General features: G+C 47.1%; 3 protein-coding genes across 3 annotated transcripts in view; 2 read left to right on the forward strand and 1 right to left on the reverse strand.

The window, feature by feature from the left end:
• LOC115544457 (uncharacterized) overlaps window positions 1-27,907 on the reverse strand; it is a 993,561-nt gene that overhangs the window by 663,585 nt on the left and 302,069 nt on the right. The window lies entirely within an intron of this gene.
• pgrmc2 (progesterone receptor membrane component 2) lies at window positions 348-8,328 on the forward strand. Its single transcript, XM_030357484.1, has 3 exons — window positions 348-902; window positions 4,677-4,832; window positions 7,468-8,328. The coding sequence occupies exons 1-3, from the start codon at window positions 539-541 to the stop codon at window positions 7,563-7,565; spliced, it is 618 nt and encodes a 205-aa protein (XP_030213344.1). The 5' UTR covers window positions 348-538; the 3' UTR covers window positions 7,566-8,328.
• On the forward strand, window positions 10,137-25,328 carry jade1 (jade family PHD finger 1). Its single transcript, XM_030357442.1, has 11 exons — window positions 10,137-10,247; window positions 12,066-12,123; window positions 13,802-13,872; window positions 16,340-16,497; window positions 17,373-17,557; window positions 18,844-19,055; window positions 20,013-20,180; window positions 21,143-21,259; window positions 21,591-22,091; window positions 22,168-22,279; window positions 23,374-25,328. Exons 2-11 carry the CDS (start codon window positions 12,075-12,077, stop codon window positions 24,105-24,107), a joined length of 2,307 nt encoding a protein of 768 aa, XP_030213302.1. The 5' UTR covers window positions 10,137-10,247; window positions 12,066-12,074; the 3' UTR covers window positions 24,108-25,328.

Below are 27,907 nucleotides of genomic sequence, written 5' to 3' on the forward strand. Positions count from 1 at the left end.
AAATGGCCAACCGTTTCAGTCGTAATATTTGTTCTACCAGTGGTTCGGAAATGGTAATACCGCATCAAACAGCCATTAGCCTAAGGATCAAATGTGCTGCATTTATAGAAATAACTTCACTCCTCCGATATTTGCATCGGGGCTGAGAGACCTGCAGCTTTTTATACACCATGGCTGTAGACGCGCTTTGATGACCCTGTCAGATTCGATGTGCACGCGCTTTGCCGGGCACTGTCTGATTGTCTGTGCACGCGCTTTGCTGGGCCCTGTCTGATTGGCTGTGCAAGCTCGTAAAACGAGCTACCCGACCATAGCTCAGTCATTCGGGGAAAGTAAAACCTTGCTCTTATCTGGAGAGGTTGTGTCATTATGCAATGTTGTGTAATGACAACATACCTGAGAACAGTAACCGAAGTTTCTGAGGCAGACCAATCACAACGGCTCAGGAGGCCGTTGGGCGGGTCCTGAGGCGGGCCAATCATAACGGATCACAAGGCTAGTGGGCGGGGTTTTGTTGCGGTAGGCGCTGTCGTGCAGTATGGCGGACGATGGAGGAGCCAGTCCAAACGGACCTGTGGACACTAGCGGACCAGTTGATACCAGCGGCGGGCTGGGGACAGCGGACGAGCAGGACGGCCTCGGACTGGGTGGGATGCTGCTCCACCTCACTGTTGTAGTGGTGTTAGCGGCGCTGGGCTACGCGCTCTACCGGCGGCTGGGCCGGCGGCTCGGCGCGGCGGCGGCCCGGGACGGCCAGGCCTCGGCGCTCCCAAAGATGAGGAGAAGAGACTTTTCCCTGGAGCAGCTGGCGGAGTACGACGGCCTCGCCAACCCCCGCATCCTCATGGCCGTCAACATGAAGGTGTTTGACGTCACCACGGGAAAAAAGTTTTATGGAAAAGGTAAAAACAGGCGACACGTCAAGCTAGCCAGCTAATGTTGTTGGTAATTTAGCCAACGATAGCTGGTAGCAACAACAATGGATCTGGACGGCGATGTTAGCTTAGCTTGTAGCTGTGTGTGTGTGTGTGTGTGTGTGTGTGTGTGTGTGTGTGTGTGTGTGTGTGTGTGTGTGTGTGTGTGTGTGTGTGTGTGTGTGTGTGTGTGTGTGTGTGTGTGTGTGTGTGTGTGTGTGTGTGTGTGTGTGAGAGAGAGAGAGAGAGAGAGAGAGAGAGAGATGGGCGTTGGTGGCTCCGTGTTGTGAACATAGCAGGATTAACCGCCGGTGTCAAACAAAGTCGACATTATGATTGCTGTAAGTAGACGAAATGAATAACACTCAGTAAATATTGTGAATATTATGATTAACATTATTAAGCTAGTTGGCATGTTCAGAGAAACTCTGTATTTGCTGATAGTTATAAGCACCTTAAAAGTATTGCAACACTCTTGATAGTCTATAAAGAGTTATTGCATAGTTTTACAACACTAATATTTAGTCATATAAACACTCAAACTCTCGTTCTAAACACTAACAGTCCAAAGTCAGGTAAACAAGCAGGTAAAAAAACGTGTCCACTATAATGCAGGTTAAACTGACCTAACATAGACTGTATTCAATACAGGTTAAACTGACCTAACACAGGTTAAACTGATTTAACATAAACTGTATTTAATACATGTTAAACTGACTTAACATAGTCTATTTAATACAGGTTAAACTGACTTAACGTAGACTGTATATAATACAGGTTAAACTCACCTAACATAGACTGAATATATAATACAGGTTAAACTGACTTAACATGGAATATAGGGTTAGTAATGGTGAGACTTATTGGTGGTAATGGTGAGACTTATTGGTGTTAATGGTGACTTATTGGTGGTAATGGTGAGACTTATTGGTGGTAATGGTGAGACGTAATGGTGGTAATGGTGAGACTTAATGGTGGTAATGGTGAGACTTAATGGTGGTAATGGTGAGACTTAATGGTGGTAATGGTGAGACTTAATGGTGGTAATGTTGAGACTTATTGGTGGTAATGGTGAGACTTATTGGTGTTAATGGTGACTTATTGGTGGTAATGGTGAGACTTATTGGTGGTAATGGTGAGACGTAATGGTGGTAATGGTGAGACTTAATGGTGGTAATGGTGAGACTTAATGGTGGTAATGGTGAGACTTATTGGTGGTAATGGTGAGACTTAATGGTGGTAATGGTGAGACTTAATGGTGGTAATGTTGAGACTTATTGGAGGTAATGGCGAGACTTGTTGGCTGTAATGGCGAGACTTATTGGTTTTAATGGTGAGTCTTATATTGTATAGTTATTTTAATGTCATGGGGCATGCACTTATTTTGATATGTATTGTGGCACAGATTTGAAGCAGGATTTGTACTGAATTACTCCAAGGTGCAGCCACCAACATTTCTCAAAGTCTGGCTTTAGATGGCTAATGTTTAGTTGGCTGGCCAACGTTTAGTTGCTGGCCTGGGTCTAGTTCCTGGCCTGAGAAGGTGGATTTCCCCCACGTTTGATGAGTTTGATAATAACAAGGTCCTGAGTACTGAGCTGTAGAGGACATGTGATGCAGCGTTGCGCGACTGAGGCGCTCTGGTGAATCTACAATAGCAGTTTGTCGTTTGAAAGAAACCAGGCTCTGTATTCCAGACATGTGACGGGTGAACTTAAGACCTGATCCCCGGTATGAGTCTAGCTTAAGACCTGATCCCCGGTATGAGTCTAGCTTAAGACCTGATCAACGGTATGAGTCTGTCTTAAGACCTGATCACCGGTATGAGTCTGTCTTAAGACCTGATCAACGGTTTGAGTCCAGCTTAAGACCTGATCCCCGGTATGAGTCTGTCTTAAGACCTGATCAACGGTTTGAGTCTACTTAAGACCTGATCACCTGTATGAGTCTAGCTCGAGACCTGATCCTGGTCTGAGTCTAGCTTAAGACCTGATTGCCGGTATGAGTCTAGCTTAAGACCTGATTACCGGATTGAGTCTAGCTGAAGACCTGATCACCGGATTGAGTCTAGCTTTAGACCTGATCACCGAATTGAGTCTAGCTTTAGACCTGATCAACGGTATGAGTCTAGTTTAAGACCTGATCGGTTGAGGGGTCTTCGGTGAGGGTTTCAGTTCGCAATAATATATACAACCACCTGATGCCTCCGTTTCAATTCCAGTCTAAAAGCTTTATGGCACGACTATTGTTTTGAACAGTATTACCGATGCATTATTTATCTTTAGTTTTTGTTGGAAGTATGTTTTCTTTCTCTACGAGAGTTTTGTACTTTGTTATTGCATAATAATAATTATAATAATTATTCTTTAATTCTTTTATATACATTGGTAGTCAAGGCGGGGACCTATTGTTGTTAAGGCGGCCGCCTTAACCATACAGCACTGGGGGAAACACTGACTGGTATGAGTCTAGCTTAAGACCTGATCACCTGTATGAGTCTAGCTTAAGACCTGATCACCTGTATGAGTCTAGCTTAAGACCTGATCACCTGTATGAGTCTAGCTTAAGACCTGATCACCTGTATGAGTCTAGCTTAAGACCTGATGACCGGTATGAGTCTTGCTTAAGACCTGATAACCGGTATAAGTCTAGCTGGTATGAGTCTAGCTTAAGACCTGATCACCGGTATGAGTCTACTTAAGACCTGATCACCGGTATGAGTCTGTCTTAAGACGGTCAGCAGCCCTCCTCTCTCAGAGCCATCGTTTGGTAGAGCTGCCATGCTTTTTAATTTTTTTTCCAAGACCTTTTATTTAAACTGTCAGACCAGTAGACGGAAGTAGGAAAAGTAAGCAAAACGTATACAGAATAGAGATACAGTAGAGACAGTTACAGTACACAGATACAGTAGACAGACAGTTACAGTAGAAATTCCTTGGATTAAAGCAAGCGGCTAGGGAAGAGCTTTGAAGTGACTTCAGTCTCCTCCTACTGCGACTTGGTATACTCACTAGTTAACCTACTGTCGGCTTTAAGAGATGCCACCAGGGATTGACAATATTCCTGCCACACTATACATCTGCTCAGATGTGTTGCTGGTGGCTCCTATTATAAGATGCAATGGCTCCTATTGTAAGATGAAGAGGCTCCTATTGTAAGATGCAGTGGCTCATATTGTAAGATGAAGAGGCTCCTATTATAAGATGCAGTGGCTCCCATTGTAAGATGAAGAGGCTCCTATTGTAAGATGCAGTGGCTCCTATTGTAAGATGCAGTGGCTCCTATTGTAAGATGAAGAGGCTCCTATTGTAAGATGAAGAGGCTCCTATTGTAAGATGCAGTGGCTCCTATTGTAAGATGCAGTGGCTCCTATTGTAAGATGCAGTGGCTCCTATTGTAAGATGCAGTGGCTCCTATTGTAAGATGCAGTGGCTCCTATTGTAAGATGCAGTGGCTCCTATTGTAAGATGCAGTGGCTCCTATTGTAAGATGCAGTGGCTCCTATTGTAAGATGCAGTGGCTCCTTATGTAAGATGCACTAACAGTGGCTCCTAGCAGCAGTAGTAGCATTAGCATTAGCAGCAGTAGTAGCATTAGCATTAGCAGCAGTAGTAGCATAAGCAGCAGTAGCAATGCAGCAGCCGCCGCGGTCGCGGCAGCAGTAGCAGCATCATTAGTAGCATTGTAGTTGTAGTTCCAGCAGCAGTAGTAGTAATGTAGTTGTAGTACTAGTAGCAGTAACGTCATACGTTGTGCCCCCAGACGGTCCGTACGGGATCTTCGCGGGCCGGGACGCGTCGCGGGGCTTGGCCACCTTCTGCCTGGAGAAGGACACACTGCTGGACCAGTACGACGACCTGTCGGACCTCAACGCGGTGCAGATGGAGAGCGTCCGCGAGTGGGAGATGCAGTTCATGGGTATGTTGAGAACATGGTTCATACTATATACATGATATAACATATTAACATGGGCACCACATGTTTATTCTATCATATAACATACTAACATGTGTAGCACATGTTTATTCTATCATATAACATACTAACATGGTTAGCACATGTTTATTCTATCATATAACATACTAACATGTGTAACACCTGTTTATTCTATCATATAACATGCTAACATGGGTACCACATGTTTATTCTATCATATAACATGCTAACATGGGTACCACATGTTCTATCATGTAACATACTATCATGTGTAGAACATGTTTATTCTATCATATAACATGCTATCATGGGTACCACTTTTATTCTATATATCATATAACATATCGATTGGTTGTATTTGTTTTGGTTGTCGTGGTGATAGTGGTTAGGGTAAAGGCCGATATATGCTCTGTTTTAGACGTAACGCGTAAGCACGTAAGATACATATCCCCCCTTACGTGCTTAAGTGCGTCGGCCAAAATTCCTGACTATGCGACTAAAACACTACGGCCCTACGCAGCTCGCAAAGACTGTGATTGGCCAGCTAACCACATCCTTTCCGGAGTCTCACATTTCCGGTTTTACAGCATAATAGCGCCATTTTTAAAAGGCTGTGACAGAAGCGAATGAAGAATTTTGAAGAAGGAGAAGAAGAAAACACAAGAATGAATTATGATAATTATAAATATAAACAAGCCAGCGAATTCCACTTCCACGCCCACAGATTCGTTCGTTGCTCCCCCTACTGTTCTGGTGGAGAATCCCATAGCAACACGCGCAATCCTTAAGGAACCTTAAAGGAACCGTAAATCAAAACCTAAATTACGTGCTTACGTCTCTGTGTCTAAAACGACCCTAAATCGGCCTTTAGGTGTCGAGGTGTCCCTGAGCAAGGCCTCCCTGATCATGGTTGACCCGACAGTGTGGGAATGTTAGTCTGAACAGTTTGAGGCTCTCTTGGTTCTGGTGGTTCTGATGTTGTCTTGGATGTAATGGTTCTGGTGGTCTCTTGGTTCTAGTAGTTCTAGTTGTCTCTTGGTTCTAGTGGTCTCTTGGTTCTAGTGGTCTCTTGGTTCTAGTGGCTCTAATGGTCTCTTGGTTCTAGTGGCTCTAATGGTCTCTTGGTTCTAATGGTCTCTTGGTTCTAATGGTCTCTTGGTTCTAGTGGTTCTAGTGGTCTCGTGGTTCTAGTGGTCTCTTGGTTCTAGTGGTCTCTTGGTTCTAATGGTCTCTTGGTTCTAATGGTCTCTTGGTTCTAGTGGTCTCTTGGTTCTAGTGGTCTCTTGGTTCTAATGGTTCTAATGGTCTCTTGGTTCTAGTGGTCTCTTGGTTCTAGTGGTCTCTTGGTTCTAATGGTTCTAATGGTCTCTTGGTTCTAGTGGTCTCTTGGTTCTAGTGGTCTCTTGGTTCTAGTGGCTCTAATGGTCTCTTGGTTCTAGTGGCTCTAATGGTCTCTTGGTTCTAGTGGCTCTAATGGTCTCTTGGTTCTAATGGTCTCTTGGTTCTAATGGTCTCTTGGTTCTAGTGGTTCTAGTGGTCTCGTGGTTCTAGTGGTCTCTTGGTTCTAGTGGTCTCTTGGTTCTAATGGTCTCTTGGTTCTAATGGTTCTAATGGTCTCTTGGTTCTAGTGGTCTCTTGGTTCTAGTGGTCTCTTGGTTCTAATGGTTCTAATGGTCTCTTGGTTCTAGTGGTCTCTTGGTTCTAGTGGTCTCTTGGTTCTAATGGTTCTAATGGTCTCTTGGTTCTAGTGGTCTCTTGGTTCTAATGGTTCTAGTGGTCTCTTGGTTCTAGTGGTCTCTTGGTTCTAGTGGTCTCTTGGTTCTAATGGTTCTAATGGTCTCTTGGTTCTAGTGGTCTCTTGGTTCTAGTGGTCTCTTGGTTCTAGTGGTCTCTTGGTTCTAGTGGTCTCTTGGTTCTAGTGGTCTCTTGGTTCTAGTGGTCTCTTGGTTCTAATGGTTCTAGTGGTCTCTTGGTTCTAGTGGTCTCTTGGTTCTAGTGGTCTCTTGGTTCTAATGGTTCTAATGGTCTCTTGGTTCTAGTGGTCTCTTGGTTCTAGTGGTCTCTTGGTTCTAATGGTCTCTTGGTTCTAATGGTTCTAGTGGTCTCTTAGTTCTAGTGGTCTCTTGGTTCTAGTGGTCTCTTGGTTCTAGTGGTCTCTTGGTTCTAGTGGTCTCTTGGTTCTAGTGGTCTCTTGGTTCTAATGGTTCTAATGGTCTCTTGGTTCTAGTGGTCTCTTGGTTCTAGTGGTCTCTTGGTTCTAGTGGTCTCTTGGTTCTATTGGTCTCTTGGTTCTAGTGGTTCTAGTGGTCTCTTGGTTCTAGTGGTCTCTTGGTTCTAATGGTTCTAATGGTCTCTTGGTTCTAATGGTTCTAGTGGTCTCTTGGTTCTAGTGGTCTCTTGGTTCTAAATGTCTCTTGGTTCTAATGGTCTCTTGGTTCTAGTGGTCTCTTGGTTCTAGTGGTCCTAGTGGTCTCTTGGTCCTAGTGGTCTCTTGGTTCTAGTGGTCTCTTGGTTCTAGTGGTCTCTTGGTTCTAGTGGTCTCTTGGTTCTAAATGTCTCTTGGTTCTAGTGGTCTCTTGGTTCTAATAGTCTCTTGGTTCTCCTGGTTCTCTTCCAGAGAAGTACGACTACGTGGGTCGGTTGCTGAAGCCCGGGGACGAGCCTTCGGAGTACACTGACGAGGAGGACGTCAAAGACCACCTGAAGCACGACTGACCCGGCCTGGTCTCCTGCCAGCGCCTCCTCCTCCCTTCGCCTCCACCCCCTCCACCTTCTGGTTCCCCCCCCCCCCCCCGCCCGTCTATCTGATGCTGGTAGACCCCCCCCCCCCGCCTCCCCAGGAGGAGGTGACGGAGGAGGTGACGGAGGAGGAGGTGGAGAACTGAACTGCTTCAGCCTTCAAACGCTTCTCAATCAATCAATCAACCGAGCGACCGATGGACCAGCGGTCTGGGTTTGTGCAGGGGGGCCCCTCGGTGGGGGGGGGTAGTGGCGGTGCTGCTGCTAGTCTGCTCCGTCACCATGTGATTGTATTTGTGGAGTAGGGTAGCAGAGGGAGGGGGGTACAGCCAGCTGCAGCTCTGTAGACGTCCCTGAAGCTCAAAGTATTAATTGTGCCTTATTTAGTTTGTTGTGTCCAGTCTGGTAGACCCCCCCCCCCCCCCCCCCCCCCTCACACAGACTCCACTTCTTTGTAAATACAGTTTGACGTTCACAGTGTTACTGCCATACCCCCATCTCTATATCCTGCTCTGTCCACCCCTGGTTCGTCTGCTTTTCTTTGTGCTGAGGTGCGTTTCCGCCGTTGGCCAGCGGGGGCGCTGGGGAGCTGTCCTGCAGACTGTGGAGAAGCGTTGTGTAAATATCTCTGGTCATGACGCATGTGCAACAGTGTGAGCTACGCCCACTCGTCAGCTATTTAAATGTTGGGTGTCTGTCAGGACTGGTTCTCTGGATAATAAATGATTTGGTTAATAAACTCCTGTGTGGTCATTATTAGGGACATTGTATGAGGATGATTATTATATGCCATTAATGTTACCAATATTAGTTGTAGAGCAGTAGTTCATAGTATTACTATCATTGCTATAATTGTATATTAACCAGACCTTATTCCCGGGAAACTCGTCTCGATACCGAACTCATCAACAGAATGGTGCAAATGTTACTGGGAGAGTGGGCGGGACTTTCAGCTACATGAACGATAACAACTTGATTAATCCTCTGAGCAGAAACTTTTACATGGTTTTGAGGAAAGAGGGCGGGACTTTTAGTTCCATGGTTTAGGGAGAGAGGGCGGGACTTTTACATGGTTTAGAGGAAAGAGGGCGGGACTTTTAGTTCCATGGCTTAGGGAGAGAGGGCGGGACTTTTAGTTCCATGGCTTAGAGGTGTAAAAGGGCGGAACTTTCCGTTGCATGGTTTAGGGAGAGAGGGAGGGACTTTCAGTTATGTGGTTTAGAGAGAGTTGGTGGGACTTCCAGTAACCTGGTATAGAGGAGAGGGGGCGGGACTTTCAGTTAAATGGTTTAGACTCAGAGGAGAGAGGGGGCGGGACATTCAGTTACCTGCATAGAGGAGAGGGGCGGGACTTTCAGTTCAATGGTTTAGGCTAGAGGGGCGGGACTCTTCAGTAACAGGGTTTAGGGGAGCAGGGGAGGTTTGCCCAGAACCAGCCTACCAAACAAATGTTGAGTAAATCCTCACCCCACTTTACCCACCCCTGCTACAGAAGAACCTCGTCAGAACGAAGACATCAGCAGGCCGCAAGGGCTTGTTGGAGCCCAGCAGAGAGCAGTCTGGTGTTGACTACACACGTACGCACAGACAGACTTTTTGGCCACTTTTGTCCCTGAGTTGACATTTTTCCACTCGGAGTAGCTAGGGCGGGCTCAGACACTAATATGCTTAATCTTTGCAGTTCTAGGGACGAAAAGATCGAAGAACTTTGGCTGGAACGACGGCTTATAGTGTTGCTCCCTGTTTCCTTGCTGGTGTCAGGGTTACACCTAACCCTGGAAAACATCGGGAGAACACATTGGGAGGGAGGGAGCGTTGAGGGAGAGGCCTTACTGTTCCCTGGTCCCTCTGCGCTGTCTTTATTCGCTCACATCTGACCTACGGCATCTTTGGGGATCAATCTTTCAATTGTAGAAACATTTAAATTGGTTCTTGAGCATTTCTGGTCTCTAAACGGGCGATGTATGGTCACAGTGATATCTGTATAAAATATCAAAGCTGAAACTCCACTGATTCCAACAGTCCCAGCCATCTCTTTCTCTCTCTTTCACTCTGTCTGTCTTTCTGTCTCTCGCTCTTCTCTCTATAAATATATATATGTATTTTTTGTAGATAACTTAACATAACTGTCGTATTTCATAACTGTGCACAGTTATGAAATCCGCAAAGCGTTCTTTTGTTGTTTGTTGTTCAAGCAGTTATTTATGAGGCCTGTCTCTTTAAATAAATCACTGGTATGTGTGGACCGCTTGCATGCCATAAAAGGAGATGGTCAGCTCAGTGATGGAGCGAGTTTGGTCATGTTAACTACGTTCTTTATTTAAATACTAATTGGATGAAAATGTGTATTTTACAAACGTTCACGATCAATTATTTCTTTGTAATTAATGCATCTGAATTAAATAAGAGGCATTTCTGAACATAGACAGTCAAAGTTCTCAATGTGTTGCGCAGGGGCACCTCCTAGCGGTCGGGGTTGTTACTACGGGCCCGCGTCCTAGTGGTCGGGGGTTGTTACTACGGGCCCGCCCCCCTAGCGGTCGGGGGTTGTTACTACGGCCTGCCCCCGTGACGTCATGTGTTGGTGTGTATGTGGACTGCGGGTCGAACGGTCGCCAGAATTTCAAACTCCGTCCTGCGCCGACCTGACGTGCTTCTGTACGTACTGTCCAATTTATTATCAGCTCTCCGCGGGGTTCGATACTGTTTAATATCTTCGATGTGTGCATAAATGTTCAATATTTTCATTGCCGGTTTCATAGGTGGTTTTCTAACCAGTTTGTATTTTGATCGCGGGGAAAACGCGACGTCGTCATTTAAAATGGCGCCACGGTGCCCCGCTGGTGCGTTAGCATCACAGCTAACAACATATTCCAACACGATACACAGTACAAGCTGCTCTAACAAACAGCGTGTCCGAGCCTTTTCTATATCAATCATAGACCGATCATGACGGGTTGCAGTGCGGAATGAGAACATGACGCTGGCCCAGTTTCAGGCTAACTCTGTAGCTCACCTGGCTAACCCTACCCTAGCCGATAACCTGTTAGCGTGGCTCTCAGGCGCTAGCTGTGTCCCCTGACGGCCGCTCTGAGCCAGAGAACATGGCGGACATGTCTTATGTGTGACATGTCAACAGTAACGGTCTTGTTTGATACGGAGTGGTGACGCTGCCGGGTAACTTCAGGTTAGCTTCTGGTTAGCTTGAGTGTCAAGACGATGGGAAGGTTAGCTGCGACGGATAGCCTCCTAGCTCCTCCGGGTTGACTGCGCCCCGCCCTCCCGGGGTCGGGGTTCGAGTCCCCTGCCTGCAGGGCGGGAGGTCAGAGTGACGCGCTCACTCCTCACTACCGGGCACGTGGCCTCCGGACGTTGTCATGGCTACGGAAGCAAGAGCGAGGGGGCAGCGTGACGTAGTCGGGTGGAGCCTGATCATCTTTTTAGTACCAATACAATACAAATAATCTTTTATAGTTATTGTCATTTATATCATTCTATTAAAATCCGTTACAGCATCTATTTGATCCCTTTACGGGGTTGAGAGCACCGTTGCAAGTTAACACATACAACAGATTATCTTGAAGAATTGTTCATATATTGTAAGTAAGTAAGTAAGAGCTTTATTTGTACAGCATTGTATTGTGTGTGATTTGTGTATTCTCTGATCCCAGCATTGTGTTATTGTGGTGTATTCTCTGTTGCCAGTACTGTGTATACTTGGTGTATTCTCTGTTACCGGGGTTACGTTGTATTTACCTTGTGTATTCTCTGTTACCAGGGTTACATTGTGTTTACGTGATGTAGTCTCTTACCAGGGTTACATTGTGTTTACGTGGTGTATTCTCTGTTACCAGGGTTATGTTGCATTTACGTGGTCTATTCTCTGTTACCAGGGTTACGTTGTGTTTACGTGGTGTAGTCTCTGTTACCAGGGTTACATTGTGTTTACCTGGTGTAGTCTCTGTTACCAGGGTTATGTTGTGTTTACGTGGTGTAGTCTCTGTTACAAGGGTTACGTTGTGTTTACCTGGTGTATTCTCTGTTACCAGGGTTACGTTGTGTTTACGTGGTGTAGTCTCTTACCAGGGTTACGTTGTGTTTACGTGGTGTAGTCTCTGTCACCAGGGTTAGGTTGTGTTTACGTGGTGTAGTCTCTGTTACCAGGGTTACGTTGTGTTTACCTGATGTAGTCTCTGTTACCGGGGTTAAGTTGTGTTTACGTGGTGTAGTCTCTGTTACCAGGGTTACATTGTGTTTACCTGGTGTATTCTCTGTTACCAGGGTTACGTTGTGTTTACCTGGTGTAGTCTCTGTTACCAGGGTTACGTTGTGTTTACCTGGTGTAGTCTCTGTTACCAGGGTTACGTTGTGTTTACCTGGTGTATTCTCTGTTACCAGGGTTACGTTGTGTTTACCTGGTGTAGTCTCTGTTACCAGGGTTACGTTGTGTTTACCTGGTGTATTCTCTGTTACCAGCCAAGCATCATGAAGAGGGTCAGACGTCTCAGCAGCAGCGACGAGTCTGACCATGGCAGTAAGTAAACACACCGTCCTCCACCTCAACACCACCTACAACATGTCAACTCACCATCTCATCACCTCCTCCACCTTACCACAACAACAACATGTCAACTAGAGCCCGACCGATAAAGGACTTTTTAAGGCCGATACCGATACAAATATTTGGTGGTTTAAAAATCCGATATTCCGATATTTCGGCCGATATATATGTAAAAAATAATTTCCAGATACGCGTAACAAAACACTAACAGATTTCCGTTACATTGTCTATTTGTAGTTATTTTTTTTAGTCCTCACTAAAATAATTAGGTAATGCAGTTTAAAAATAAACTTTATTTTATTGTTTTATTGTCCTAAAAGGGAAGTCAAAATCTAAATTTATTAAAGTTCTGATAAGTAAAATGTATAAAAATACAAACTTAAGATATGAAACTCAAAGTCCTTTGAACAAAAATACATTAACCCCCAAAAAAAGGGGTTATATCGGGCCGCCGATATATCGGTCAGGCTCTTATGTCCATAGTCAACACACACCACCTCCTCCACCATAACACCACCTACAACATGTCAACCCACCATCTCACCCCCTCCTCCACATAACACCACCTACAACATGTCAACCCACCATCTCACCCCCTCCTCCACATAACACCACCTACAACATGTCAACACACACCCCGGCCACCAACTACAACACGTCAACACTCCCCCTCCTCCACCTAACCACCAACTACAACACGTCAACACTCCCCCTCCTCCACCTAACCACCAACTACAACACGTCAACACTCCCCCTCCTCCACCTAACCACCAACTACAACATGTCAACACACAGCCCAACCACCAACTACAACATGTCAACACTCCCCCTCCTCCACCTAACCACCAACTACAACATGTCAACACACAGCCCAACCACCAACTACAACATGTCAACATGCGATTAGTCTGAATTAAGACTGCAGAACAACATGTCTAAGTCTCAGATGTAATCCTAAAAACATTTATTTAGAATTATTGGAAAGCAGCTTAAGCAGTCACTTCTGAATCTAAATGTTCTCAGTTCCCGTGGAGCGAGTCTTTCAACTGAACACCAGTTTCACATTCTCCCACTGAGCCAGCCCATAGTAGCCGGTGTGTTGAGGCAATAACAGATTCACCGTTCTATTCCGGCGGACCTCCGTGCTCATGACTAGGTTCTTTCATCTGGCCGTTTCACGCTCTCGTTCCGTATGCATGTCGGTGCCATCAAACACCGAAGATAAAAACACGTGGATTAGTTTGTTTGTGGGCATTATTGGAGAAAACGACCTCGCCCGGGCAGCCTTTTGGAGCACGACTCAAATTATATAAAATATATATTGTGTTGATTAAAATATCGTAGTCTACTAAACTGAACTATTTGGAAAGTGATTGGTTTGTTTATTGCTTGATTGATCATCAGGCAGTGGATTTTCTAGTAATTCAATTCAATTCAATTGTATTTGTATTAATCACCATTACACTCTCAAAGGGCTTAACTGGCCAAATATTTATGACCCCCCCCTTTACCCAAGCCCCCAAAAGGGCAAGAAAAAACTCCCTTGAAATAAGCAAGGAAGAAATCTTGAGAAGAAACGCAGTCACATGCAATAAGGAGCCAATCACATGCACTCAGTAGCCAGGTGTAAACTCTGTCCCCTCCCCTTCAGGTAACTCCACCTGCTGGTCGCAGCACTCTCAGACCCTGGCCCGACGGAGTACAGGCATGAAGGCGTCTGAGGTAGGGCTCCAAACACGACCTACCTCACTACATCCCCATCACACGACCTACGTCACTGCTACATCACCATCACACTGCCTACGTCACTACATCACCATCACACTGCCTACGTCACTGCTACATCACCATCACACTGCCTACGTCACTGCTACATCACCATCACACTGCCTACGTCACTGCTACGTCACCATCACACTGCCTACGTCACTACATCACCATCACACTGCCTACGTCACTACTACATCACCATCACACTGCCTACGTCACTGCTACGTCACCATCACACTGCCTACGTCACTACATCACCATCACACTGCCTACGTCACTACACCACCATCACACTGCCTACGTCACTACATCCCCATCACACTGCCTACGTCACTACATCACCATCACACTGCCTACGTCACTACATCACCATCACACCCTACGTCACTACATCACCATCACACTGCCTACGTCACTACATCACCATCACACTGCCTACGTCACTACATCCCCATCACACTGCCTACGTCACTACATCACCATCACACTGCCTACGTCACTACATCACCATCACAGCCTACGTCAGTACATCACCATCACACTGCCTACGTCACTACATCCCCATCACACTGCCTACGTCACTACTACGTCACCATCACACTGCCTACGTCACTACTACGTCACCAACACACTGCCTACGTCACTGCTACATCACCAACACACTGCCTACGTCACTACATCCCCATCACACTGCCTACGTCACTACATCACCATCACACTGCCTACGTCACTGCTACATCACCATCACACTGCCTACGTCACTACATCACCATCACACTGCCTACGTCACTACATCACCATCACACTGCCTACGTCACTACATCACCATCACACTGCCTACGTCACTACTACGTCACCAACACACTGCCTACGTCACTACATCCCCATCACACTGCCTACGTCACTACTACGTCACCATCACACTGCCTACGTCACTACATCACCATCACACCCTACGTCACTACATCACCATCACACTGCCTACGTCACTACATCACCATCACACCCTACGTCACTACATCACCATCACACTGCCTACGTCACTACATCACCATCACACCCTACGTCACTACATCACCATCACACTGCCTACGTCACTGCTACGTCACCAACACACTGCCTACGTCACTACATCACCATCACACTGCCTACGTCACTACATCCCCATCACACTGCCTACGTCACTACATCACCATCACACCCTACGTCACTACTACGTCACCATCACACTGCCTACGTCACAACATCACCATCACACTGCCTACGTCACTACATCACCATCACACTGCCTACGTCACTACATCACCATCACACCCTACGTCACTACATCACCATCACACCCTACGTCACTGCTACATCACCATCACACTGCCTACGTCACTACATCACCATCACACCCTACGTCACTGCCACATCACCATCACACTGCCTACGTCACTACATCACCATCACACTGCCTACGTCACTGCTACATCACCATCACACTGCCTACGTCACTACATCACCATCACACTGCCTACGTCACTACATCACCATCACACCCTACGTCACTACATCACCATCACACCCTACGTCACTGCTACGTCACCATCACACTGCCTACGTCACTACATCACCATCACACTGCCTACGTCACTGCTACATCATCATCACACTATGCCTTTGTGTTCAGTCTCTTTGTCTCCAGATGTTCAGTCTCTGTCTCTCCAGGTGTTCTGTGTCTCCAGATGTTCAGTCTCTGTGTCTCCAGGTGTTCTGTGTCTCCAGATGTTCAGTCTCTGTCTCCAGATGTTCAGTGTCTCCTGATGTTCAGTCTCTGTCTCCAGATGTTCAGTGTCTCCTGATGTTCAGTCTCTGTCTCCAGATGTTCAGTCTCTGTCTCCTGATGTTCAGTCTCTGTCTCCTGATGTTCAGTCTCTGTGTCTCCAGGTGTTCTCTGTCTCCTGATGTTCAGTCTCTGTCTCCTGATGTTCAGTCTCTGTGTCTCCAGGTGTTCTCTGTCTCCTGATGTTCAGTCTCTGTCTCCAGATGTTCAGTCTCTGTGTCTCCAGGTGTTCTGTGTCTCCAGATGTTCAGTCTCTGTCTCCAGATGTTCAGTGTCTCCTGATGTTCAGTCTCTGTCTCCTGATGTTCAGTCTCTGTCTCCTGATGTTCAGTCTCTGTCTCCTGATGTTCAGTCTCTGTCTCCTGATGTTCAGTCTCTGTCTCCTGATGTTCAGTCTCTGTCTCCTGATGTTCAGTCTCTGTCTCCTGATGTTCAGTCTCTGTCTCCAGATGTTCAGTCTCAGTCCCTTCAGATGTTCAGTCTCTCTGTCTCCAGGTGTTCAGTCTCCAGGTGTTCTGTGTCTCCAGATGTTCCGTCTCTGTGTCTCCAGATGTTCAGTCTCTGTCTCCAGATGTTGACTCTGTGTGTTTCCAGGTGTTCCGGACGGACCTGATTACAGCGATGAAGGTCCATGACTCCCAGTGTCTGAGTGCGGAGGACTTCTACGTTCTGGCCGACCCCTGGAGGCAGGACTGGGAGAAGGGGGTCCAGGTCCCCGTCAGCCCCCAGTCTCTGCCCCAGCCAATCGCCAGGTGAGACCCCTCCCCCACACAGTGAGACCCCTCCCCCACCCGGTGAGACCCCACCCCCACTAAGTTAAACCCCTCCCCCACTAGGTGTGACCCCTCCCCAACTAGGTGAGACCCCACCAGGTAAGACACCTCCCCACTAAGTTAGACCCCTCCCCCACTCGGTGAGACCCCACTAGGTGAGACTCCTCCCCCACTAGGTAAGACCCCTCCCCACCTAGGTGAGACCCCTCCCCACTAAGTTAGACCCCTCCCCCACTAGGTAAGACCCCTCCCCCACTAGGTGAGACTCCTCCCCCTCTAGGGGAGACCCCTTTGCGCTAAGTTAGACCCCTCCCCCACTAGGTAAGACCCCTCCCCCACTAGGTGAGACTCCTCCCCCTCTAGGGGAGACCCCTTTGCGCTAAGAATCTTTAATGTTTTGTTTTTATCTTTAATTTTTCGTATCTTTCGGAGTCATTGAGATGGTCAGGGCCTCAGTGGTAGAGATCTTACTCTGTGTGTGCGTGTGTGTGTGTTTGTCTGTATGTGTGTGTGTGTGTGTGTGTGTGTCTGTCTCTGTGTGTGTGTGTGTGTCTGTCTCTCTGTGTGTGTGTCTGTCTGTCTCTGTGTGTGTGTGTGTGTGTGTGTGTCTGTCTCTCTGTGTGTGTGTCTGTCTGTCTCTCTGTGTGTGTGTGTGTCTGTCTGTCTCTCTGTGTGTGTGTGTGTGTGTGTGTGTGTCTGTCTCTCTGTGTGTGTGTGTGTGTGTGTGTGTCTGTCTGTCTCTCTGTGTGTGTGTCTGTCTGTCTCTCTGTGTGTGTGTGTGTGTGTGTGTGTCTGTCTCTGTGTGTGTGTGTGTGTGTGTCTGTCTCTCTTTGTGTGTGTGTGTGTGTGTTCAGGGTGGTGTGTGAGCCCAGCAGGGAGACCAGCTACACGCGTCCTAAGAAGCTGGTGCGCCTGTCGGGCTCCGAGGCGCTGGGCTACGTGGACATCCGGACGCTAGCCGACGCTGTCTGCCGCTACGACCTCAACGAGGACGACCAGGCCTGGCTGCTGGCCGTCAACCAGGAGCTCCGGGAGATGGGTGAGCCGTAGCTCCGCCCACACAGCCCCACCCACACAGACGTAGCTCTGCCCACAGGGCAGCCCCGCCCACACGAGATGCCCCACCCACGTAGGGCAGCACCGCCCACACAGGGATGCCCCGCCCACACAGGGCAGCAGGGCTGTACAGTGCGACAGTTTTGATCGCATTTGCTATTAAAATATATAACGTGCGAAGATAAAGTCCACTCGCACCGGTGCGAAAGGGTGAGAAGGACCCGTGCCGAAAAAAAATACGTCTTTCTGTACGACTTTCAATGGCACTGCTAAGCGCGAGTGTGTGGGAGCATGATGGGAGCGATGCATGTAGGGAAATGTATTTTGAATTATAGGCTCGCCAGTTCCGCTGAACTACTAAAAAACGACATTTCCCGAACATTCGCACGTTGAGGAAGAGGCTTTGTAACGGTCGCGGGAAATTCACTTTTTAAGCAAAACAGAAAAATGAAAAGGTATTTCTCTGTATTCGGAAGTTCTTCTTCATCAAATAAAGATGGAAACTTGGAAAAAAATCCACGTATGGAAGAGATTGACTCGGCGACCACAAGCACGGAACCGGCACCTTCGGACGAAGCCGACTCCACCCATGACTCCGTCTCGGCCAACGGGAAAACGTACAGGTTTAACCCCCAGTGGTTAAAACCGTTCAATTGGCTGGTCTACGACCAATCCAAGAAGTCTATGTTTAGTAAATATTGCCTCAAGGCAGGGGAAAGGACATCAGAGGTTAATAAATAAGTGTTTGTTAAATTTGTAATAATTACTTAATTTTGTTGAATGTGTTCACCACTTCTGGCTGCTGATGTTTTAAAAGAGGCTCTCATAGTCACTTTACTATTTAATATGTTCATTGTCACTTTACTGTTGTTAAATTTGTTCATATTGTGTTACTTTTGTATATACACGTCCTATTCTGTTCATATAGTTATATCTGAATAATTTTTATTTTTTGACTATAGTATGCGTGCTACCAAAATTATTTTTGTGCTACTGAGCTTTTTTGCTTGCTAGCACCAGTGCTACCATTTTAAAAAGTAAGCGTACAGCCCTGGGCAGCCCCGCCCACACAGACGTAGCCCCGCCCACACAGGGCAGCCCCGCCCACACAGGGATGCCCCGCCCACACAGGGCAGCCCGGATGCCGGTTGGACTAGGCTGGTGTGGCAGAGACCCACAGTGACGGGCTCTTGTCCAGTCAGAAGAGTGAATCAGCTTCACCCCAGTGGGGAACCAGCTAGTAATGGTTTGCGGTGTGTGTGTGTGCAGGGTTGCCCTTGTTGGACGAGATCACCATGGAGACGGTGATGGAGGAGTTTGAGCGCCATTGCCATGACAACATGAGCCACGCCGTGCAGACGGAGGAGGGCCTGGGCATCGAGTACGACGACGACGTGGTGTGTGAGGTGTGCCACTCCCCCGACGGAGAGGACAACAACGAGATGGTGTTCTGTGACAAGTGCAACATCTGCGTCCACCAGGTGGGTCAGAGGGGCCCAGACGTGCCCCCCGTGGTTTACCGCCGGTCCGTACGGTCCTCTAGTAGCTTCTCGTGGACCACACCACGCTCTGAAACCATGGTTACCGTCTCTTCGGGCTTCACTACCTTAACGGGCACCAAAGGGATGCAACGGGCAAGATTAATCCCGGGTCGATCGTTGGGGGGGCAGAAACCGGCCGGTTGTGGTTGATGGCCGGTCCACCGGACGTCCCTAATCCATAACATTTGTATGATAATAATACCGCTACCAACCGCTGCTGACCGCTGCCAACGACGTAAACAATGTCGACGTTGCACTTTGGTCTTTTGGATCCATGGGTCGGTCAGCATGGACTTTAGGATGGGTGTGGTAACAAACGGAACTGCCTTGCGAGCACTTCACTAAATGCCTCAGCACAAAGACCAAAGGGCGATGGGTCAGTTTATTGGTAGGAGGAGGTCATTGTCGACAAGAAGGCAGAGAGTAAAGGGAGGAGGAGGGGAGAGAATATAAAGAGCTTGGAGGAGGAGGAGGTGAGAGAGTAAAGGGAGCTGGGAGGAGGAGTAGGAGGCGAGAGAATATAGGAGGAGGAGGTGAGAATATAGGGAGTAGGAGGTGAGAATATAGGGAGGAGGAGGTGAGAATATAGAGAGTAGGAGGTGAGAATATAGGGAGTAGGAGGTGAGAGAATATAGGGAGTAGGAGGCGAGAGAATATAGGGAGGAGGAGGTGAGAGTATAGGGAGGAGGAGGCGAGAGAATATAGGGAGGAGGAGGTGAGAGTATAGGGAGGAGGAGGCGAGAGAATATAGGGAGGAAGGGGCGAGAGTTTAGATACATGTGGCGTGTTATTACATGTGTCATGACCTGACCCCAGGCGTGTTATAACGTGGTGTGTTGTGTCCCCAGGCGTGCTATGACCTGTGGCGTGTTATAACGTGGTGTGTTGTGTCCCCAGGCGTGCTACGGGATCCAGAAGGTTCCCGAGGGCAGCTGGCTGTGCCGGACGTGTGCGCTGGGTTTGTCCCCTCGCTGCCAGCTGTGTCCCCAGAGGGGCGGAGCCATGAAGCCCACGCGCAGCGGGACCAAGTGGGCCCACGTCAGCTGCGCCCTCTGGATCCCTGAGGTACACGCAGACCCCCGTTAGATTGATGTGGTGGAATAAATATTTTATATATCTTAAAAATAACCACCAAATTTGAAGGCGTGCCAGCCACGTTGTAGGTGTCTTTGTAACTATGGTTACCATGCTGTTGCTGTCTCAGTAACTATGGTAGCTATGTTGTAGGTGTGTTTGTAACTATGGTTACCATGCTGTTGCTGTCTCGGTAACTATGGTAGCCACGTTGTAGGTGTGTTTGTAACTATGGTTACCATGCTGTTGCTGTCTCGGTAACTATGGTAGCTATGTTGTAAGTGTGTTTGTAACTATGGTTACCATGCTGTCGCTGTCTTGGTATCTATGGTAGCCATGTTTTTAGGTGTGTTTGTAACTATGGTTACCATGCTGTCGCTGTGATGGTAACCTTGTTGGTGTGTTAGTAACTATGGTAACCTTGTTATAGGTGTGTTTGTAATAGGGCTGCACAATATATCGAATTTTTATCGCGATGACAATATTGGCGTCCCACGATGACACGTGTTCTCGCGATATTTTTTTCAAATAATGCATAAAAAGGAAACCAAAAAAGAACTATATGGTAACTATAGTAGCCATGTTGTACGTGTGTTGGTAACTGGTTACCATGTTGTCGCTGCCTTGGTAACTATGGTAACCATGTTGTAAGTGTGTTGGTAACTGGTTACCGTGTTGTCGCTGCCTTGGTTACTATGGTAGCCATGCTGTAGGTGTGTTGGTAACCCGGTTGTGGGTGTGATGGTAACCCGGGTGTGGGTGTGATGGTAACCCGGTTGTGGGTGTGATGGTAACCCGGTGGTGGGTGTGATGGTAACCCGGTGGTGGGTGTGATGGTAACCCGGTGGTGGGTGTGATGGTAACCCGGTGGTGGGTGTGATGGTAACCCGGTGGTGGGTGTGTTGGTAACCCGGTGGTGGGTGTGTTGGTAACCGTCGGTGACCGTGTTGCAGGTGAGCATCGGGAACCCAGAGAAGATGGAGCCCATCACCAACGTGTCCCACATCCCCAGCAGCCGCTGGGCCCTGCTCTGCTGCGTCTGCCAGGACAAGACCGGGGCCTGCATACAGGTACCGCACGGCATGCTGGGATACCAGGCTTACAAGGCACCGTAGTCTGGCCTGACGCTCTGCAGCTAGTATGTTAACATGTTGAACCAGGGGGTTAGTATGTGAACGTGCCATCATTTTAGCATGCTAGTATGTTAGCATGGTTTACCATGCTCCTCCTCCTCCTCAGTGCTAAGATGGTATCTAGTATGTCAGCGTGGTTTACCATGCTCCTCCTCCTCAGTGCTAACATGGTAGCTCCTATGTTAGCGTGGTTTAACATGCGTCTCCTCCTCAGTGCTAACATGGTAGCTCCTATGTTAGCGTGGTTTAACATGCGTCTCCTCCTCAGTGCTCGGCTAAGAACTGCCGCGTCGCGTTCCACGTGACCTGCGGCCTCAAGAACAAGCTGAAGATGATCACCTTCCTCACCGAGGAAGACGAGGTCAAGTTCAAGTCCTTCTGCCCCAAACACTCGGGCCCAGAGGAGGAGGAGGAGGAGGAGGAGGAGGGCGGGGCCGACAAGAGGAGCTGGAGGAGGGGCCGGGTGAGAGGCGAGGAGGACGAGCAGGAGGACAAGAAGAGGGGGAACCTCCGGCAGCTGAAGCTGCAGCAGCTGGAGGAGGAGTTCCCGGCGTTCGTGGCGGCGGAGGAGGTGGCGGAGCGGCTGAGGCTGCCGGCCGAGCTGGTGGACTTCCTGTTCCAATACTGGAAGCTGAAGCGCAAAGCCAACTTCAACCAGCCGCTCCTCACCCCCAAGAAGGAGGAGGAGGAGAGCCTGGCCCGCCGCGAGCAGGAGGTGCTGCTGAGGCGCCTCCAGCTCTTCACCCACCTCCGGCAGGACCTGGAGAGGGTAGGTCTGACCCCTCCCTGACGCCGCACTGACCCCAACTCTGACCCCGGGTTGACCTGTGACCTCTGCTCCCCAGGTGAGGAACCTGAGCTACATGGTGACCAGGAGGGAGAAGATGAAGAGGTCGCTCTGCCGCCTCCAGGAGCAGATGTTCCACAAGCAGCTCCTCCTGCTGGAGCAGCTCAGAGGTCAGTTTAACCTGTGTTAAATACAGCCTATGTTAGGTCAGTTTAACCTGTGTTAAATACAGTCTATGTTAGGTCAGTTTAACCTGTGTTAAATGCAGCCTATGTTAAGTCAGTTTAACCTGTGTTAAATACAGTCTATGTTAGGTCAGTTTAACCTGTGTTAAATACAGTCTATGTTAGGTCAGTTTAACCTGTGTTAAATACAGCCTATGTTAAGTCAGTTTAACCTGTGTTAAATACAGTCTATGTTAGGTCAGTTTAACCTGTGTTAAATACAGTCTATGTTAGGTCAGTTTAACCTGTGTTAAATACAGTCTATGTTAGGTCAGTTTAACCTGTGTTAAATACAGTCTATGTTAGGTCAGTTTAACCTGTGTTAAATACAGTCTATGTTAGGTCAGTTTAACCTGTGTTAAATAAAGTCTATGTTAGGTCAGTTTAACCTGTGTTAAATAGTCAGTTAGGTCAGTTTAACCTGTGTTAAATACAGTCTATGTTAGGTCAGTTTAACCTGTGTTAAATACAGTCTATGTTAGGTCAGTTTAACTTGTGTTAAATACAGTCTATGTTAGGTCAGTTTAACCTGTGTTAAATACAGTCTATGTTAGGTCAGTTTAACCTGTGTTAAATACAGTCAGTTAGGTCAGTTTAACCTGTGTTAAATACAGTCTATGTTAGGTCAGTTTAACCTGTGTTAAATACAGTCTATGTTAGGTCAGTTTAACCTGTGTTAAATACAGTCTATGTTAGGTCAGTTTAACCTGTGTTAAATACAGTCTGTTAGGTCAGTTTAACCTGTGTTAAATACAGTCTATGTTAGTTCAGTTTAACCTGTGTTAAATACAGTCTATGTTAGTTCAGTTTAACCTGTGTTAAATACAGTCTATGTTAGGTCAGTTTAACCTGTGTTAAATACAGCCTATGTTAGGTCAGTTTAACCTGTGTTAAATACAGTCTATGTTAGGTCAGTTTAACCTGTGTTAAATACAGTCAGTTAAGTCAGTTTAACCTGTGTTAAATACAGTCTGTTAGGTCAGTTTAACTCACAGTCAGGCAGTGCAGTCTGATGATCTTCTGCCTCTTGTGTTCCTCAGCCGATCCTTCGGCCACGGACCCGGACCAGAACCTCTCGGAGGGCTCCTCCTCCACCTCCTCCACCACCTCCACCACCTCCACCTCCTCCACCACCTCCACCTCCTCCTCCTCCAAGGGCCGGAGGCTGAGGCCCGACAGGAGGACCAGAGGGAGGAGCTCCCCAGCCTCTCCTCCCCACGGCGCCAAGGGGTCCGGGAGCAGGAGCACCAGACAGCCCGCCCCCGACCAGAACCAGGGCGCCCTCCCCGAGGGCCGCAGGGGCCCCGGGCGGGGGTCCCCGGTCCCGGAGGGGGCCCGGCGGGGGGGGGGCGGGGAGGAGGAGGAGGAGGAGGAGGAGGGGAGGAGGAGGAAGGCCTCAGAGGGCCCCGCCCCCCGGCGCCTGGATAAGACGGTGTGCGTCCGGCTGGTGGACATCCGCCTGCTCCACCCGCCCCCCGGCTCCACCTACAGCACCACCTGCAGCCAGCTGAAGAACTGGGGCAAGTTCAGGATCCCCAAGAGGGCGGAGAGACCCCCCCCCTCGGAACTCCCGAGCCCCGAGGCCCCCCGGCCCCGCCTCCGCTCCGGGGCCGCACCCCCCGGGGCCCCGCCCACCGGGCAGGGGGCGGAGCCCGGCGGCCAGGAGGCGGAGCCCAGCCCGAAGCGATGTCACTCCCACCAGCTGAGAAGGGACGCCACGCTCGGCCGTCGCTACGGCAACCACATCATCCGGCAGGGCGTGCTGGCGTCTTGACGAGAGGGCGGAGCCTATCGTCCTAGCCGTGTCCAATGAGACGTCTCCAACAGAACCCAGCCCATATTTATGTTAATTTGTAAGATGTGTACAAATTTGGGAAAGATTTTACTTTATTTTATTTTCATTAATTTCGAGCAGAAGGATCGTCCAGCTGCCATGAAGTCCTGCCTGCTGGTTAAGGAGCTACATGCTACTAAAGAGCTAACTGCTAGTTTGGCTACTGTCTGCTCGGGGAAGTGGTGTTCGTTCTGGAATGCCAGCATCAGTTTAGCGTAGAAGAAGAATCAAGGACTTCTTCATGTCCGTCATTCACAGCTCTGATAAACAAGCTGAATCATGAGCCTCTTCGCCCTGCCATAGTGCCTAACTTAACGTGTTAAATCTTTAAAACGTTTAGCCTACAACATGTTTAGACGTTAATGCCTGAGGTCTTTAATTTGTTAAGTCTTTATGCTTTAAATCTTTAATGACAGTCTTTCATGTGTCAAGTCTTTAATGCGTTTAGTCTTTAATGCTTTAAGTCTTTAATCAGTCCATCCAGAAAAATGTGCCGTTTTTTTTGTGATTGTTGTGGCCAAAAATCCTTGATAATGTGGCCCGTTTTCTTAAAAATGTGATGAAATATGCGGCATATTTATGCAATTTTATGCGATGAAATTGCGGGAACTTGCGAAAAAATGCGGGAACTTGCGAAAATGCAGCTTTTCGATGACGTCGCGTAATTACGTCAAGTAAAGGCAAGTAAACGCAACATTTTTCAACTTTCTGCTAAGATATACGTGACTTTTTTGCAACGGAAATGCAGGGATTATGAAATCATGCACGCCCTGTATATTTTGCGCGGAAACCTGCAATTTATGCGGTGAAAGTGCGGTATATTTGAAAAAATGCGCCCACCGCATGAATACGCGGACTTTGGCTGATTGTGCGTTGAATTATGCGATCGCATAATCGCGTTTTTCTGGAGGGACTGTTCAATGCGTTTAGTCTTTAATGCCTTGAGTCTTTATGCTTCAAGTCTTTATGCCTTAAGTCTTTAATGCATTAGGTCTTACATGTGGGCTTTATTGTGTATAACCTTTGTGTTTAACCTTTAATGTTTGCACTATCAGAAGGACTGTGAGTTCAGATATTTTTACACTGAATACTAATTTTGTACTTTCACCTGCTGCTGAACTCTTATGCAAAATAAAACATTTCTAAATGTTTTCCCTTTAAGAATACATTTCAGCATTTTTCCACTTCAATGGAGTGGTTTGAATCTTTTTCTGAGTGCGGTTTACCCTAAACACCAACCAGCGGGACAACACACTGGTTTATACTGGTGGGAGACTAGTGACCACACACTGGTTTATACTGGTGGGTGACTAGTGACCACACACTTGTTTATACTGGTGGGAGACTAGTGACCACACACTGGTTTAAGATGGTCTGAGACTAGCGACCACATACTGGTTTATGATGGTGGGAGACTAGTGACCACACACTGGTTTATACTGGTGGGAGACTAGTGACCACACACTGGTTTATGATGGTCTGAGACTAGTGACCACTTACTGGTTTATGATGGTGTGAGACTAGTGACCACACACTGGTTTATACTGGTGGGAGACTAGTGACCACACACTGGTTTTTACTGGTGGGAGACTAGTGACCACACACTGGTTTATACTGGTTGGAGACTAGTGACCACACACTTGTTTATGATGGTGGGAGACTAGTGACCACACACTGGTTTATGATGGTGTGAGACTAGTGACCACATACTGGTTTATGATGGTGTGAGACTAGTGACCACACACTGATTTATGATGGTGTGAGACTAGTGACCACATACTGGTTTATGATGATGGGAGACTGATGACCACATACTGGTTTATGATGGTCAGAGACTAGTGACCACATACTGGTTAATGATGGTTGGAGACTAGTGACCACATACTGGTTAATGATGGTTGGAGACTAGTGACCACCTAATGGTTAATGATGGTGTGAGACTAGTGACCACATACTGGTTTATGAAGGTGTGAGACTAGTGAGTGACCACATACTGGTTTATGATGGTGTGAGACTAGTGACCACATACTGGTTTATGATGGTGTGAGACTAGTGACCACATACTGGTTTATGATGATGGGAGACTGATGACCACTTACTGGTTTATGATGGTCAGAGACTAGTGACCAGATAATGGTTAATGATGGTGTGAGATTAGTGACCACATACTGGTTTATGATGATGGGAGACTGGTGACCACATACTGGTTTATGATGGTGTGAGACTAGTGACCACATACTGGTTTATGATGGTGTGAGACTAGTGACCACATACTGGTTTATGATGGTGTGAGACTAGTGACCACATACTGGTTTATGATGGTGTGAGACTAGTGACCACATACTGGTTTATGATGGTGTGAGACTAGTGACCACATACTGGTTTATGATGGTGTGAGGCTGGTGAGTCGTTAACTTTTAATCAGCAATCTGGCAAACCTAGGTTTGCACAAAATACGATATTCATGACTCGTATCGACGTGTTGAAAATACGATATTCATGACTTAAAATCAAAGTGGTCAAAATACGATACTTATGACTCGTGGGCTTTAGGTCAGTTATCGTAGTTATGCATATTTGAATAACACAATATGACAGGTTCGATGACGGCGGCCGGATTGATTATAATCCGTCTCAATTGCTTAGGCCTGACTTCAGCTTGAGTTTCCTGGTCCCTAATTTGCCCAGTCGAATGAGTCTCATGAAAATATAATATATATTATAATAAAGACTATATATAGTGTTTTGACCACTTGGATATGAGGAGCCTTATGAACATTTAATATATAATAGTGTTTTTTATGTGTGTCTAAATTAATGTATGCCATAAATCAGATAACCTTGTTTTCAAAGTAGGCCTACAACATTTCAATGTTATGAATTCAATGTGGTTTACATTTCGGCTATTGAATTATAAATAGCTTTTAAAGTTCAAAACATTATGGCATTGATCTGCTTCCATATCTTTCAACTCTCAGACTGTCCAGCAGCACGCATAATCTGTGTCCTCATCAGTGTCACTAATCCTGACCGAATCAACAAGGTCGACAAGGTTCCCATGGATTCGCAACCTCCTGGAACACGTTCAGCCCAGAAGGCTAGTGGTTCTAAGCACAGAAAACGATATCAAATATAATGGGAACAAGATAATAAAATATAGTGGTTTTGAGTACTAGGCTCCAAGAATAACTTTGTATAATATCAAATATAATATGTTTTTTCCGAAGGCATCAACAGTAGCCTACAGTTCAGTCTGTTCCCAGTCATGGGACAGCAGCTAATGGAAGTCAGTGCAGAATGATAGGATTTGAGGAGGAGAAGATATTTGTGATTTTCGTGCTTAATTCCCATTTCACCGGATGGCTGTGTTGGCTAATTCAATTATAGCATGTTCATGTAAACAGGCAGGCCTTCAAAAGTGTGTGAAACCTCTGCAGCTGCTGCTAAGAAGTTGAAACCCCCCTGGACTTCACCAAAATACCATTTACATTTATATTTATATCAATATTATGATACGTATCCAAAATATAATATATATAACATAATATCTATCCACAATGTAATATATATATAATATCACATAATATATACCCACAATATTATATATATACAAAAAAGGTTTTTCACTGTGATACTATATCACAGTGATAAAATGTCTCTCAAAGTCATCTTGAAAGAATCTCCCTCCCAAAACCTATTCCAAAACGTTACAAACCTATCCCAAAACGTTACATTTTTAA

This window comes from Gadus morhua, chromosome 5, assembly GCF_902167405.1.
Source record: "Gadus morhua chromosome 5, gadMor3.0, whole genome shotgun sequence".
Lineage (NCBI taxonomy): Eukaryota > Metazoa > Chordata > Actinopteri > Gadiformes > Gadidae > Gadus > Gadus morhua.